The following is a 16777-nucleotide window of genomic DNA, read 5'->3' on the forward strand; positions in this document are numbered from 1 at the left end:
TCTGATTTCATTCTCCTCATTAACGTCACATCATCTGCGAACAGGGACACTTCAGAGTCTATCCCCTCCATCATGTCATTCACATATACCAAAAATAGCAATGGTCCTAGGACTGACCCTTGTGGGACCCCACTAGTCACAGGCGCCCATTGTGATACCTCATCACGTAGCATGACTCGTTGTTGCCTCCCTGTCAGGAATTCTGTGATCCACTGCATTACCGTTCCTGTTATATGCGCCTGATCCTCCAGCTTCTGCACTAATCTCTTGTGAGGAACTGTGTTGAAGGCCTTCCTGCAATCCAGGAAAATGCAATCAGTCCACCCCTCTCTCTCGTGCCTTACTTGTGTTACTTTGCCATAAAACTCCAGAAGGTTTGTGACACAGGATTTGCCTTCCATGAATCGGTGCTGGTTGTCATTTATAATCTTGTTCCGTTCCAGGTGCTCCACCACTCTCCTCCTGATAATCTTCTCCATGACTTTGCATACTATACATGTCAGTGACACTGGACTGTAGTTTAGGGCCTCGTTTCTGTCTCCTTTCTTGAAAATGGGGACTACATTTGCCGTCTTCCATACCTCAGGTAGTTGCCCAGTTTAAAGGGATGTGTTGAAGATTGTGGTTAGTGGCACACACAGCATCTCTGCTGCTTCTCCAAGGACCCACGGGGAGAGGTTGCCCGGTCCCATCGCCTTTGAAGTATCAAGGTCACTTTGCAGCTTCTGCACCTCCTCAGTTGTGTGTATGTCATCCAACACTTGTTGGTATGTTCCCTGTTGGTGTTCCCCTCTGTGCTGTCTTTCCAGAGCCCTTCCTATCTTTACTGTAAATACTTCCTTGAATCTCGTTTCTTGTGAGTTCCCCACCTTCTTTCCTCAACCTGATCACCTGGTCTTTGACTGCTGTCTTCCTCCTAGTGTGGCTGTAAAGCAGTTTCGGGTCAACTTGACTTTCGATGCTATGTCGTTTTTGTACTGTCGATGGGCCTCCCCCCTAATCTGTACATATTCGTTTCTGGCTCTTTGACAAATCTCCTTATTTTCCTGGGTTCTTTCCCTTCTGTATTTTTTCCATTCTCTAATGCACTTAGTTTTTGCCTCCTTACACCATCGGGTAATCCAAGGGCTCGTTCTGGCCTTCCCATTATTTCTGTTTCCCTTGAGAACAAACCTTTCCTCTGTCTCCTTGCATTTTGTTGTTACATATTCCATCATTTCGTTTACTAACTTTCCTACCAATTCCCTGTCCCACTGAACCTCCTGCAGGAAGTTCCTCATACCTGTGTAGTCCTCCCTTTTATAGTTTGGCTTTTCCCATTCAACTCCTGTTACCCTCTCCACTTGTAGCTCTACTATGTATTCAGAGCACAGAACCACGTGATCACTAGCTCCAAAGGGTCTCTCATATGCGATGTCCTCAATGTCTGAACTGCTCAGGGTGAACATGAGGTCCAGTCTTGCTGATTCATCCTCCCCTCTCTCTCTGGTAGTGTCCTTAACATGTTGATGCATGAGGTTTTCCAGTACCACATCCATCATCTTGGCTCTCCATGTTTCGGGACCCCCGTGTGGCTCCAGGTTTTCCCAGTCGATCTCCCTGTGGTTGAAATCGCCCATAACCAGTAACTTTGCTCTGCTTGAGTGAGCTCTTCTTGCCACCTCAGCCAGTGTGTCCGCCGGCAGCATCACAGGAACGTCAACGGCAGCATCACAAGAACGTCTACAGTGGTAGTGCTGCTGGCAGCATCACAGGAACGTCAACAGCGGTAGTGCTGCCGGCAGCATCACAAGAACGTCAACAGTGGCAGCGCTGCTGGCAGCATCACAGGAACGTCAAGAGTAACAGTGCTGCCGGCAGCATCACAGGAACGTCAACAGTGACAGTGCTGCTGGCAGCATCACATGAACGTCAACAGTGACAGTGCTGCTAGCAGCATCACAGGAACGTCAACAGTGGCAGTGTTGCTGGGAGCACCACAGGAACAGTGACAGTGTTACTGGCAGCATCACAGGAGCGTCAACAGTGGTAATGTTGCCGGCAGGATCACAGGAACGTCAACAGTGTCAGTGCTGCTGGCAGCATCACAGGAACGTCAACAGTGACAGTGTTGCTGGCAGCATCACAGGAGCGTCAACAGTGGTAGTGTTGCCGGCAGCATGACAGGAACGTCAACATGACAGGAGCATCAACATGACAGTGCTGCTGGCAGCATGACAGGAGCGTCAACATGACAGTGTTGGTGGCAGCATGACAGGAACGTCAACATGACAGTGCTGCTGGCAGCATGACAGGAACGTCAACATGACAGTGCTGCTGGCAGCATCACAGGAACGTCAACAGTGACAGTGCTGCTGGCAGCATCACAGGAACGTCAACAGTGACAGTGCTGTTGGCAGCATCACAGGAACGTCAACAGCGACAGTGCTGTTGGCAGCATCACAGGAACGTCAACAGTGACAGTGCTGCTGGCAGCATCACAGGAACGTCAACAGTGACAGTGTTGCTGGCAGCATCACAGGAACGTCAACAGTGACAGTGTTGCTGGCAGCATCACAGGAACGTCAACAGTGACAGTGTTGCTGGCAGCATCACAGGAACGTCAACAGTGACAGTGTTGCTGGCAGCATCACAGGAACGTCAACAGTGACAGTGTTGCTGGCAGCATCACAGGAACGTCAACAGTGACAGTGTTGCTGGCAGCATCACAGGAACGTCAACAGTGACAGTGTTGCTGGCAGCATCACAGGAACGTCAACAGTGACAGTGTTGCTGGCAGCATCACAGGAACGTCAACAGTGACAGTGTTGCTGGCAGCATCACAGGAACGTCAACAGTGACAGTGTTGCTGGCAGCATCACAGGAACGTCAATAGTGACAGTGTTGCTGGCAGCATCACAGGAACGTCAACAGTGACAGTGTTGCTGGCAGCATCACAGGAACGTCAACAGTGACAGTGTTGCCGGCAGCATGACAGGAACGTCAACATGACAGGAGCATCAACATGACAGTGCTGCTGGCAGCATGACAGGAGCGTCAACATGACAGTGTTGGTGGCAGCATGACAGGAACGTCAACATGACAGTGTTGCTGGCAGCATCACAGGAACGTCAACAGTGACAGTGTTCCTGGGAGCATCACAGGAACGTCAACAGTGACAGTGCTGCTGGCAGCATCACAGGAACGTCAACAGTGACAGTGTTGCTGGCAGCATCACACTCAGTTGTAAGGTGAATGCATGAGTGCTCTCGTGTGATGAAGAACACATCTTCAGAAGCAAGTGTGTTTGGTCACACGTGAGCGGTCAAGCATTCACCTGAGTGGGGTCACTCCTGCTCACTCTGCTGCCCCTCATTTACCAGTGGTAACCAGGTGTTGCTAGCCCAGGCATCCATACACCTGAGTGTTGATGCTGGCTCCTGGATACACTTCAGCGGCGTTCAATAACCTACTCGTGTTTAGCACATCAGGAAATGCAATACATTCAAGCCGGCAGCTCAAACACATAACACATCATCGCATCCCTCTCAAGTTATTATTGTACATATAATTATTATACCTATTATAATTATTAGTAGTAGTAGTATCAGGGAGAAGCGCTAAGGCAGTTAGGTCCATAAACCAAAGTGGTGAACCTGCAAGTGTTATACAGGGTCCTCAGTGGTCCCTGATACAGGGTACTCAGTAGTCCCTGATACAGGGACCTCAGTAGTCCCTGATACAAGGTTCTCAGTAGTCCCTGATACAGGGACCTCAGTAGTCCCTGATACAAGGTTCTCAGTAGTCCCTGATACAAGGTCCTCAGTAGTCCCTGATACAAGGTCCTCAGTAGTCCCTGATACAAGGTCCTCAGTAGTCCCTGATACAAGGTCCTCAGTAGTCCCTAATACAAGGTCCTCAGTAGTCCCTGATACAAGGTCCTCAGTAGTCCCTGATACATGGTCCTCAGTAGTCCCTGAAACAAGGTCCTCAGTAGTCCCTGATACAAGGTCCTCAGTAGTCCCTGATACAAGGTCCTCAGTAGTCCCTGATACAAGGTCCTCAGTAGTCCCTGATACAAGGTCCTCAGTAGTCCCTGAAACAAGGTCCTCAGTAGTCCCTGATACAAGGTCCTCAGTAGTCCCTGATACAAGGTCCTCAGTAGTCCCTGATACAAGGTCCTCAGTAGTCCCTGATACAAGGTCCTCAGTAGTCCCTGATACAAGGTCCTCAGTAGTCCCTGATACAAGGTCCTCAGTAGTCCCTGATACAAGGTCCTCAGTAGTCCCTGATACAAGGTCCTCAGTAGTCCCTGATACAAGGTCCTCAGTAGTCCCTGATACAAGGTCCTCAGTAGTCCCTGATACAAGGTCCTCAGTAGTCCCTGATACAAGGTCCTCAGTAGTCCCTGATACAAGGTCCTCAGTAGTCCCTGATACAAGGTCCTCAGTAGTCCCTGATACAAGGTCCTCAGTAGTCCCTGATACAAGGTCCTCAGTAGTCCCTGATACAAGGTCCTCAGTAGTCCCTGATACAAGGTCCTCAGTAGTCCCTGATACAAGGTCCTCAGTAGTCCCTGATACAAGGTCCTCAGTAGTCCCTGATACAAGGTCCTCAGTAGTCCCTGATACAAGGTCCTCAGTAGTCCCTGATACAAGGTCCTCAGTAGTCCCTGATACAAGGTCCTCAGTAGTCCCTGATACAAGGTCCTCAGTAGTCCCTGATACAAGGTCCTCAGTAGTCCCTGATACAAGGTCTTCAGTAGTCCCTGATACAAGGTCTTCAGTAGTCCCTGATACAAGGTCTTCAGTAGTCCCTGATACAAGATCTTCAGTAGTCCCTGATACAAGGTCTTCAGTAGTCCCTGATACAAGGTCTTCAGTAGTCCCTGATACAAGGTCCTCAGTAGTCCCTGATACAAGGTCCTCAGTAGTCCCTGATACAAGGTCCTCAGTAGTCCCTGATACAAGGTCCTCAGTAGTCCCTGATACAAGGTCCCATCAATGCAACCACAAAACTGGAAATTCCTGGTGTTTTCTGCCATAACTTCGACCATAACTTTTCAGACATTGTAACTTCCTCAGGAGGATTTACAAGGGAGAAAAATTAACTACTAAGCAGACTGCTCCACTTGTCTTTTTTTAACAATTTGTAACATATCCTCATAAATTTAACTGTCTGGGATATCTGAAGGAGGTTTCCGGGGGGTTCAGCGCCCTCAGTCGCAGATCAGGCATCCCAGTGGATCAAGGCCTGATCAACCAGGCTGTTACTGCTGGCCACATGCAGTCCAACGTACCAACTACAGCCCGGCTGGTCAGGAATTGACTTAAAGAACTTAAGTTCCTTCTTGAAGACAACCAGACGTTTGGCCTAAGAAACAGAAAAACCTATAGGCCTGCTACATACCTTTGATATACCTGTGATGAGTTCCGAGAGTCTTCCCGGAGCCCAGCCATGGGCCAGGCTTGTTGAAATATGTTATAATTGTGTTAAAATATAAAATTATTATCAATGTTACGATAATTATCAATGTCACAATTATTAACAATACGTTACAATTAATAACCGCATATGTTAACACATTACGTAGCACATTTACCGTGGCACCTACCGTGGCACCTACCGTGGTAGCTACCGTGGCACCTACCGTGGCAGCTACCGTGGCACCTACCGTGGCACCTACCGTGGCACCTACCGTGGCAGCTACCGTGGCAGCTACCGTGGCAGCTACCGTGGTAGCTACCGTGGCACCTACCGTGGCAGCTACCGTGGCAGCTACCGTGGCAGCTACCGTGGTAGCTACCGTGGCACCTACCGTGGCACCTACCGTGGCACCTACCGTGGCACCTACCGTGGCAGCTACCGTGGCAGCTACCGTGGTAGCTACCGTGGCACCTACCGTGGCAGCTACCGTGGCAGCTACCGTGGTAGCTACCGTGGCACCTACCGTGGCAGCTACCGTGGCAGCTACCGTGGCAGCTACCGTGGCAGCTACCGTGGTAGCTACCGTGCAGCGCGGCAGCTACCGTGGCACCTACCGTGGCAGCTACCGTGGCAGCTACCGTGGCAGCTACCGTGGCAGCTACCGTGGCAGCTACCGTGGCAGCTACCGTGGCAGCTACCGTGGCAGCTACCGTGGCAGCTACCGTGGCAGCTACCGTGGCAGCTACCGTGGCAGCTACCGTGGCAGCTACCGTGGCAGCTACCGTGGCAGCTACCGTGGCGGCTACCGTGGCAGCTACCGTGGCAGCTACCGTGGCAGCTACCGTGGCAGCTACCGTGGCAGCTACCGTGGCAGCTACCGTGGCAGCTACCGTGGCAGCTACCGTGGCAGCTACCGTGGCAGCTACCGTGGCACCTACCGTGGCACCTACCGTGGTAGCTACCGTGGCAGCTACCGTGGCAGCTACCGTGGCAGCTACCGTGGCAGCTACCGTGGCAGCTACCGTGGCAGCTACCGTGGCAGCTACCGTGGCGGCTAACGTGTGGTGTGGTGAACTTTGTTGACCTCCAGATCCAGAGTCTCAGGTGACACCAAGTGAAATATTACTGATCGGTCTAGAAAGACACGTGATCAAACACTAAGACATATTTATTAGAAAAACGTTTCGGTCTTGTGACCTTGATTACTTCTAACATACAGAGGTTACAAAGGCAGTGTGTGTGTTAGAAGTGATCAAAGATCCAGGACCGAAACGTTTTCTAGTATTTGCTCACACGTGTTTCTAAATCAATCTGTGGATATGTATTACCAAGGTTTATGATGATACAACTCACGAATCACCCTTTAATAGATGTCTTCTTGACATGTGTGAAGAAAGGAATAACAGGTGGACCCAGGCTACCCAGGTCCAACATGAAGGTGCAACAAGTAACTTGAATACAGCAGATGCACAATACCACCAACACAGTTGCGATAAATTCTGCAAACTGCCGGTTAAACAAAGTACTGTGTGCACTATGAATGCATTTTTTGAGCCTAGCTTAATTGCTCACTTTATAGCGATTTTCGCTTTACAGAGGTAGCCCAGAACTTAAGCTACTGTATAAGCGGATCCCTCCTGTATCCTTCAACATATTACTGGCCGCACACACAACCCACAGACCAGTGTAGGGGCTGTAGTGAGGTTATATCACAGGTTCGGATCAAAGGAGTTAGATTTTTTAATTCGTGATCAGGGACTCAGAGTCACTTATAATTGTGAACATCTGCTGGTAGACATCCTGGTGATCATTGTGAACCACTTCAAGAATCCCGGGTACTAACAACTGAGGGTAGTGATCTTGTGGCTTACTATGATAAATATGATATTAATGTGTCCACACTAGATGAACTAAGATAAACTCATGCCATGACAAATGAGTTTACCCAACACCCCTCGAGAAGTTTACCCAACACTCCTGGGGAAGTTTACCCAACACCCCTGGGGAAGTTTACCCAACGCCCCTGGGGAAGTTTACCCAACGCCCCTGGGGAAGTTTACCCAACTCCCCTTGGGAAGTTTACCCAACACCCCTTGGGAAGTTTACCCAACACTCTTGGGGAAGTTTAGTAACTCTACTGGGGAAGTTTACCAACACTACTGGGGAAGTTTACCTAAAACCAGTGGGGAAGTTTACCCTACACTCTTGAGGAAGTCACTGAGATTGTTAGTCCACAAGATAACTGACAGCGGTGACCATGAAGCTTCTGCCATACTCCAACAGTTCAGGGGGTATAAGAACACTCCAATTAAGTCCCAGAAACAAAACAGTAGTGGAAAACATTACCCTGGGTCAGTAGGCACCTCTGGTGGTGGCAAAACATTACCCTGGGTCAGTAGGCACCTCTGGTGGTGGCAAAACATTACCCGGGTCAGTAGGCACCTCTGGTGGTGGCAAAACATTATCCTGGGTCAGTAGGCACCTCTGGTGGTGGCAAAACATTACCCTGGGTCAGTAGGCACCTCTGGTGGTGGCAAAACATTACACTGGGTCAGTAGGCACCTCTGGTGGTAGCTCAGGTTGGTCAGACATACAGCCATGCTTGCTTAACGATGGACAGTGTTTCAAGGACACTCTAAGTTGATTCTGGATGGCTGCGTTCTATTGTAAATCCATCGTTCTATTGTAAATCCATCGTTCTATTGTAAATCCATCGTTCTATTGTAAATCCATCGTTCTATTGTAAATCCATCGTTCTATTGTAAATCCATCGTTCTATTGTAAATCCAGACAGTTCAGATGCGACCCCATCAGAGCGCGATGGATATCTGACCAAGAAACAACAACTCGCTCTGACATCATCCGTTTGTCATCTATAAAATATAAATTTGTTCTGAATGACTCATCACCATCTTATGAAGAAGCAATTTATGCAGCGATGGTACACTGTGGGAAATGTTATGCAGCTCTACATGGGCACAGTGCCAGTAAAATGTTATGCAGCTCTACATGGGCACAGTGCCCTGACCTGGTGTTACGGACACCTAGAGCTGTTAGAGTGCACTGGAACTCTCGGGAAAAAAATGTGTGGAAAACTTATTGGGAGTAACTTAGAGTCGCATCACGGCACGTTGAGTGCCAAGTCTTGGACAGGTACTCAACGAGTGAAGAAATTAAGGAAAAAAAGGCAAAGACTAAAGAATTAATGAAAGAGGAACAAAAAGATGTAGTGAAAGAATTGTACAGTGGAAGATGAAGTAATGACAGATACAGAGTTAAAAATGAAGGTTAACTAGTATAAATTAAAGATAGGCTTAGTTATTAAAGATAGGCTTAGTTATTAAAGATAGGCTTAGTTATTAAAGATAGGCTTGGGCCAGGCTGTGCCTGTCTTCAGTGTCTCTTCCAGCACTGCTGAAGGTTATCACATACAACTACCAAGATTACGACATAACAGGTTAGAGTCAAGTGTGTCACTTACCTGAGGACCAATGATGACCTTGTACTTGTGTGTGGGTGAGTCGCCTCCCACGGTGAAGGAGTTGGGACCTGTCTGGTGGAGCAGGTAGAGCCTGGCCCTCAGAGCTCTCCTCACGCGGCCTCGCAGTGCCTCCTCGCTCAGAGCTGGCCACCGCGACCCCGGCGACGCGCCTCGACCTCTGGGTGACGTCCCACGAGGTGACGGAGGTCGCTTTGAGCCCGGTGAAGGTGGTCGTGACCCCGTGGTGGGTGAAGGTGGCCTCTTCATCCCTGGGGAGGGCGGACGACCACTGGAGGTGGTGGTGGTGGCACCAGTGTTGGAGGTGGTGGAGGCGGTGCTGGAGGTGATGGCGGCAGTGCTGGAAGTGGTGGCACTGGTGATGGTGTTGGAGGGCGGACCGCGGGAGGAGGGGCTAAGAGGGGAGGTTGGAGTGCTGGAGTGGAGGCGTGGAGGTGCGACAGGAGTGGTGGCACCGGGGGAGGTGCCAGACTGCTTCTGGCGGACTTTGACACTCCCTCCTTCAGGCACTTTAGGTGAGGGGTTCCTGCGGGCGGCACTGCTGGACGGTGACCTCTGCCTTCTCACCCGAGGGGAGGTGGGAGGCGTGGCACGCTTGGCCGGGGGGGAAGGAGTGACCCGCGGGGTGACCTGGCTGCGACCTGGCACCCCAACACTGCTGCCACGTGACACATACCGCCGAGGACTGGCTGACCTCTGAAACATTATTATTATTATTATTATTATTATTATTATTATTATTATTATTATTATTATTATCACGATGCTAACACATGTACACTGACGACTGTCTCGCTACATAACACTATTAGTGTCAGTACACAACACTGTCTCACTACATAACACTATTAGTGTCAGTACACAACACTGTCTCACTACATAACACTATTAGTGTCAACACACAACACTGTCTCGCTACATAACACTATTAGTGTCAACACACAACACTGTCTCACTACATAACACTATTAGTGTCAACACACAACACTGTCTCACTACATAACACTATTAGTGTCAGTACACAACACTGTCTCACTACATAACACTATTAGTGTCAGTACACAACACTGTCTCACTACATAACACTATTAGTGTCAGTACACAACACTGTCTCACTACATAACACTATTAGTGTCAACACACAACACTGTCTCGCTACATAACACTATTAGTGTCAGTACACAACACTGTCTCACTACATAACACTATTAGTGTCAACACACAACACTGTCTCGCTACATAACACTATTAGTGTCAACACACAACACTGTCTCACTACATAACACTATTAGTGTCAACACACAACACTGTCTCACTACATAACACTATTAGTGTCAGTACACAACACTGTCTCACTACATAACACTATTAGTGTCAGTACACAACACTGTCTCGCTACATAACACTATTAGTGTCAACACACAACACTGTCTCGCTACATAACACTATTAGTGTCAGTACACAACACTGTCTCGCTACATAACACTATTAGTGTCAGTACACAACACTGTCTCGCTACATAACACTATTAGTGTCAGTACACAACACTGTCTCGCTACATAACACTATTAGTGTCAACACACAACACTGTCTCGCTACATAACACTATTAGTGTCAACACACAACACTGTCTCACTACATAACACTATTAGTGTCAACACACAACACTGTCTCACTACATAACACTATTAGTGTCAACACACAACACTGTCTCACTACATAACACTATTAGTGTCAACACACAACACTGTCTCACTACATAACACTATTAGTGTCAGTACACAACACTGTCTCACTACATAACACTATTAGTGTCAGTACACAACACTGTCTCACTACATAACACTATTAGTGTCAGTACACAACACTGTCTCACTACATAACACTATTAGTGTCAGTACACAACACTGTCTCACTACATAACACTATTAGTGTCAGTACACAACACTGTCTCACTACATAACACTATTAGTGTCAACACACAACACTGTCTCGCTACATAACACTATTAGTGTCAGTACACAACACTGTCTCGCTACATAACAGACAGCACAACCAACGTTGTACTACAAAGCTTACAATAGGAAGATTTTGCCGACAGCACTTTCGGGTTATCAGCGGCACCAACCGCGACCGTACTGTCCCTTCCCATAACCCCAGATGTTTTCATGGCATATCTATATACCTTGACATAGCTTAGATAGGATAATCTAAGCATTGGAAGAAAATCAAAATGCAAATGTGGTACAGAGGGATATTGCGAAACCACTTGACAAGTGTGATCATGGAGTGACTGACTGTACATAAAATGACAATGACAGGAATAATGGAGAAAGTAGGCAAAGGGATATTTGACTTTGTGATAAACACAACACACAGTACTAATAACAAAAAAAGCAGCATTAGCAAAGTAAAAAACTCAGTACCACAAGGCACGGTCTTGGTACCTATACTGTACATAAATTAAAGTACTTAACACAGTTTCGTATCATCATTTGTAGAAAATAACAAAATAAGCATAAGAATTACATCGGTATAATTTACGAAAAAAAATGCAAGAAGTTATAATCAAAGGTTGTAGTGGGCAGCGGAGAACAACGTGACAAAGGTTGTAGTGGGCAGCGGAGAACAACGTGACAAAGGTTGTAGTGGGCAGCGGAGAACAACGTGACAACGGTTGTAGTGGGCAGCGGAGAACAACGTGACAAAGGTTGTAGTGGGCAGTGGAGAACAACGTGACAAAGGTTGTAGTGGGCAGCGGAGAACAACGTGACAAAGGTTGTAGTGGGCAGCGGAGAACAACGTGACAAAGGTTGTAGTGGGCAGCGGAGAAAAACGTGACAAAGGTTGTAGTGGGCAGCGGAGAACAACGTGACAAAGGTTGTAGTGGGCAGCGGAGAACAACGTGACAAAGGTTGTAGTGGGCAGCGGAGAACAACGTGACAAAGGTTGTAGTGGGCAGCGGAGAACAACGTGACAAAGGTTGTAGTGGGCAGCGGAGAACAACGTGACAAAGGTTGTAGTGGGCAGCGGAGAACAACGTGACAAAGGTTGTAGTGGGCAGCGGAGAACAACGTGACAAAGGTTGTAGTGGGCAGCGGAGAACAACGTGACAAAGGTTGTAGTGGGCAGCGGAGAACAACGTGACAAAGGTTGTAGTGGGCAGCGGAGAACAACGTGACAAAGGTTGTAGTGGGCAGCGGAGAACAACGTGACAAAGGTTGTAGTGGGCAGCGGAGAACAACGTGATAAAGGTTGTAGTGGGCAGCGGAGAACAACGTGACAAAGGTTGTAGTGGGCAGCGGAGAACGTGACAAAGGTTGTAGTGGGCAGCGGAGAACGTGACAACGGTTGTAGTGGGCAGCAGAGAACAACGTGACAAAGGTTGTAGTGGGCAGCGGAGAACAACGTGACAAAGGTTGTAGTGGGCAGCGGAGAACAACGTGACAAAGGTTGTAGTGGGCAGCGGAGAACAACGTGACAAAGGTTGTAGTGGGCAGCGGAGAACAACGTGACAAAGGTTGTAGTGGGCAGCGGAGAACAACGTGACAAAGGTTGTAGTGGGCAGCGGAGAACAACGTGACAAAGGTTGTAGTGGGCAGCGGAGAACAACGTGACAAAGGTTGTAGTGGGCAGCGGAGAACAACGTGACAAAGGTTGTAGTGGGCAGCGGAGAACAACGTGACAACGGTTGTAGTGGGCAGCGGAGAACAACGTGACAAAGGTTGTAGTGGGCAGCGGAGAACAACGTGACAAAGGTTGTAGTGGGCAGCGGAGAACGTGACAAAGGTTGTAGTGGGCAGCGGAGAACAACGTGACAAAGGTTGTAGTGGGCAGCGGAGAACAACGTGACAAAGGTTGTAGTGGGCAGCGGAGAACAACGTGACAAAGGTTGTAGTGGGCAGCGGAGAACAACGTGACAAAGGTTGTAGTGGGCAGCGGAGAACAACGTGACAAAGGTTGTAGTGGGCAGCGGAGAACAACGTGACAAAGGTTGTAGTGGGCAGCGGAGAACAACGTGACAAAGGTTGTAGTGGGCAGCGGAGAACGTGACAAAGGTTGTAGTGGGCAGCGGAGAACAACGTGACAACGGTTGTAGTGGGCAGCGGAGAACAACGTGACAACGGTTGTAGTGGGCAGCGGAGAACAACGTGACAAAGGTTGTAGTGGGCAGCGGAGAACAACGTGACAACGGTTGTAGTGGGCAGCGGAGAATGTGACAACGGTTGTAGTGGGCAGCGGAGAACAACGTGACAACGGTTGTAGTGGGCAGCGGAGAACAACGTGACAACGGTTGTAGTGGGCAGCGGAGAACAACGTGACAACGGTTGTAGTGGGCAGCGAAGAACAACGTGACAAAGGTTGTAGTGGGCAGTGGAGAACAACGTGACAACGGTTGTAGTGGGCAGCGGAAAACAACGTGACAACGGTTGTAGTGGGCAGCGGAGAACAACGTGACAAAGGTTATAGTGGGCAGCGGAGAACAACGTGACAAAGGTTGTAGTGGGCAGCGGAGAACGTGACAAAGGTTGTAGTGGGCAGCGGAGAACAACGTGACAACGGTTGTAGTGGGCAGCGGAGAACGTGACAACGGTTGTAGTGGGCAGCGGAGAACAACGTGACAAAGGTTGTAGTGGGCAGCGGAGAACAACGTGACAAAGGTTGTAGTGGGCAGCGGAGAACGTGACAAAGGTTGTAGTGGGCAGCGGAGAACAACGTGACAAAGGTTGTAGTGGGCAGCGGAGAACAACGTGACAAAGGTTGTAGTGGGCAGCGGAGAACGTGACAAAGGTTGTAGTGGGCAGCGGAGAACAACGTGACAAAGGTTGTAGTGGGCAGCGGAGAACAACGTGACAAAGGTTGTAGTGGGCAGCGGAGAACAACGTGACAAAGGTTGTAGTGGGCAGCGGAGAACAACGTGACAAAGGTTGTAGTGGGCAGCGGAGAACAACGTGACAAAGGTTGTAGTGGGCAGCGGAGAACAACGTGACAAAGGTTGTAGTGGGCAGCGGAGAACGTGACAAAGGTTGTAGTGGGCAGCGGAGAACGTGACAAAGGTTGCAGTGGGCAGCGGAGAACAACGTGACAACGGTTGCAGTGGGCAGCGGAGAACAACGTGACAACGGTTGTAGTGGGCAGCGGAGAACAACGTGACAACGGTTGTAGTGGGCAGCGGAGAACAACGTGACAAAGGTTGTAGTGGGCAGCGGAGAACAACGTGACAACGGTTGTAGTGGGCAGCGGAGAACGTGACAACGGTTGTAGTGGGCAGCGGAGAACAACGTGACAACGGTTGTAGTGGGCAGCGGAGAACAACGTGACAACGGTTGTAGTGGGCAGCGGAGAACAACGTGACAACGGTTGTAGTGGGCAGCGAAGAACAACGTGACAAAGGTTGTAGTGGGCAGTGGAGAACAACGTGACAACGGTTGTAGTGGGCAGCGGAAAACAACGTGACAACGGTTGTAGTGGGCAGCGGAGAACAACGTGACAAAGGTTATAGTGGGCAGCGGAGAACAACGTGACAAAGGTTGTAGTGGGCAGCGGAGAACAACGTGACAAAGGTTGTAGTGGGCAGCGGAGAACAACGTGACAAAGGTTGTAGTGGGCAGCGGAGAACAACGTGACAAAGGTTGTAGTGGGCAGCGGAGAACAACGTGATAAAGGTTGTAGTGGGCAGCGGAGAACAACGTGACAAAGGTTGTAGTGGGCAGCGGAGAACGTGACAAAGGTTGTAGTGGGCAGCGGAGAACGTGACAACGGTTGTAGTGGGCAGCAGAGAACAACGTGACAAAGGTTGTAGTGGGCAGCGGAGAACAACGTGACAAAGGTTGTAGTGGGCAGCGGAGAACAACGTGACAAAGGTTGTAGTGGGCAGCGGAGAACAACGTGACAAAGGTTGTAGTGGGCAGCGGAGAACAACGTGACAAAGGTTGTAGTGGGCAGCGGAGAACAACGTGACAAAGGTTGTAGTGGGCAGCGGAGAACAACGTGACAAAGGTTGTAGTGGGCAGCGGAGAACAACGTGACAAAGGTTGTAGTGGGCAGCGGAGAACAACGTGACAAAGGTTGTAGTGGGCAGCGGAGAACAACGTGACAACGGTTGTAGTGGGCAGCGGAGAACAACGTGACAAAGGTTGTAGTGGGCAGCGGAGAACAACGTGACAAAGGTTGTAGTGGGCAGCGGAGAACGTGACAAAGGTTGTAGTGGGCAGCGGAGAACAACGTGACAAAGGTTGTAGTGGGCAGCGGAGAACAACGTGACAAAGGTTGTAGTGGGCAGCGGAGAACAACGTGACAAAGGTTGTAGTGGGCAGCGGAGAACAACGTGACAAAGGTTGTAGTGGGCAGCGGAGAACAACGTGACAAAGGTTGTAGTGGGCAGCGGAGAACAACGTGACAAAGGTTGTAGTGGGCAGCGGAGAACAACGTGACAAAGGTTGTAGTGGGCAGCGGAGAACGTGACAAAGGTTGTAGTGGGCAGCGGAGAACAACGTGACAACGGTTGTAGTGGGCAGCGGAGAACAACGTGACAACGGTTGTAGTGGGCAGCGGAGAACAACGTGACAAAGGTTGTAGTGGGCAGCGGAGAACAACGTGACAACGGTTGTAGTGGGCAGCGGAGAATGTGACAACGGTTGTAGTGGGCAGCGGAGAACAACGTGACAACGGTTGTAGTGGGCAGCGGAGAACAACGTGACAACGGTTGTAGTGGGCAGCGGAGAACAACGTGACAACGGTTGTAGTGGGCAGCGAAGAACAACGTGACAAAGGTTGTAGTGGGCAGTGGAGAACAACGTGACAACGGTTGTAGTGGGCAGCGGAAAACAACGTGACAACGGTTGTAGTGGGCAGCGGAGAACAACGTGACAAAGGTTATAGTGGGCAGCGGAGAACAACGTGACAAAGGTTGTAGTGGGCAGCGGAGAACGTGACAAAGGTTGTAGTGGGCAGCGGAGAACAACGTGACAACGGTTGTAGTGGGCAGCGGAGAACGTGACAACGGTTGTAGTGGGCAGCGGAGAACAACGTGACAAAGGTTGTAGTGGGCAGCGGAGAACAACGTGACAAAGGTTGTAGTGGGCAGCGGAGAACGTGACAAAGGTTGTAGTGGGCAGCGGAGAACAACGTGACAAAGGTTGTAGTGGGCAGCGGAGAACAACGTGACAAAGGTTGTAGTGGGCAGCGGAGAACGTGACAAAGGTTGTAGTGGGCAGCGGAGAACAACGTGACAAAGGTTGTAGTGGGCAGCGGAGAACAACGTGACAAAGGTTGTAGTGGGCAGCGGAGAACAACGTGACAAAGGTTGTAGTGGGCAGCGGAGAACAACGTGACAAAGGTTGTAGTGGGCAGCGGAGAACAACGTGACAAAGGTTGTAGTGGGCAGCGGAGAACAACGTGACAAAGGTTGTAGTGGGCAGCGGAGAACGTGACAAAGGTTGTAGTGGGCAGCGGAGAACGTGACAAAGGTTGCAGTGGGCAGCGGAGAACAACGTGACAACGGTTGCAGTGGGCAGCGGAGAACAACGTGACAACGGTTGTAGTGGGCAGCGGAGAACAACGTGACAACGGTTGTAGTGGGCAGCGGAGAACAACGTGACAAAGGTTGTAGTGGGCAGCGGAGAACAACGTGACAACGGTTGTAGTGGGCAGCGGAGAACGTGACAACGGTTGTAGTGGGCAGCGGAGAACAACGTGACAACGGTTGTAGTGGGCAGCGGAGAACAACGTGACAACGGTTGTAGTGGGCAGCGGAGAACAACGTGACAACGGTTGTAGTGGGCAGCGAAGAACAACGTGACAAAGGTTGTAGTGGGCAGTGGAGAACAACGTGACAACGGTTGTAGTGGGCAGCGGAAAACAACGTGACAA

General features: G+C 49.8%; 1 protein-coding gene across 1 annotated transcript in view; it reads right to left on the reverse strand.

Moving 5' to 3' along the window:
• LOC128706543 (mitogen-activated protein kinase kinase kinase 1) overlaps nt 1–16777 on the reverse strand; it is a 629143-nt gene that overhangs the window by 277244 nt on the left and 335122 nt on the right. Inside the window, exon 4 of the mRNA XM_070089965.1 lies at nt 8888–9601. Within this exon, the coding sequence (XP_069946066.1) occupies nt 8888–9601 (714 nt within the window). The remainder of the gene's footprint in view (nt 1–8887; nt 9602–16777) is intronic.

The sequence above is a fragment of the Cherax quadricarinatus genome, chromosome 3 (assembly GCF_038502225.1).
Source record: "Cherax quadricarinatus isolate ZL_2023a chromosome 3, ASM3850222v1, whole genome shotgun sequence".
NCBI classification, from domain to species: Eukaryota; Metazoa; Arthropoda; class Malacostraca; order Decapoda; family Parastacidae; genus Cherax; species Cherax quadricarinatus.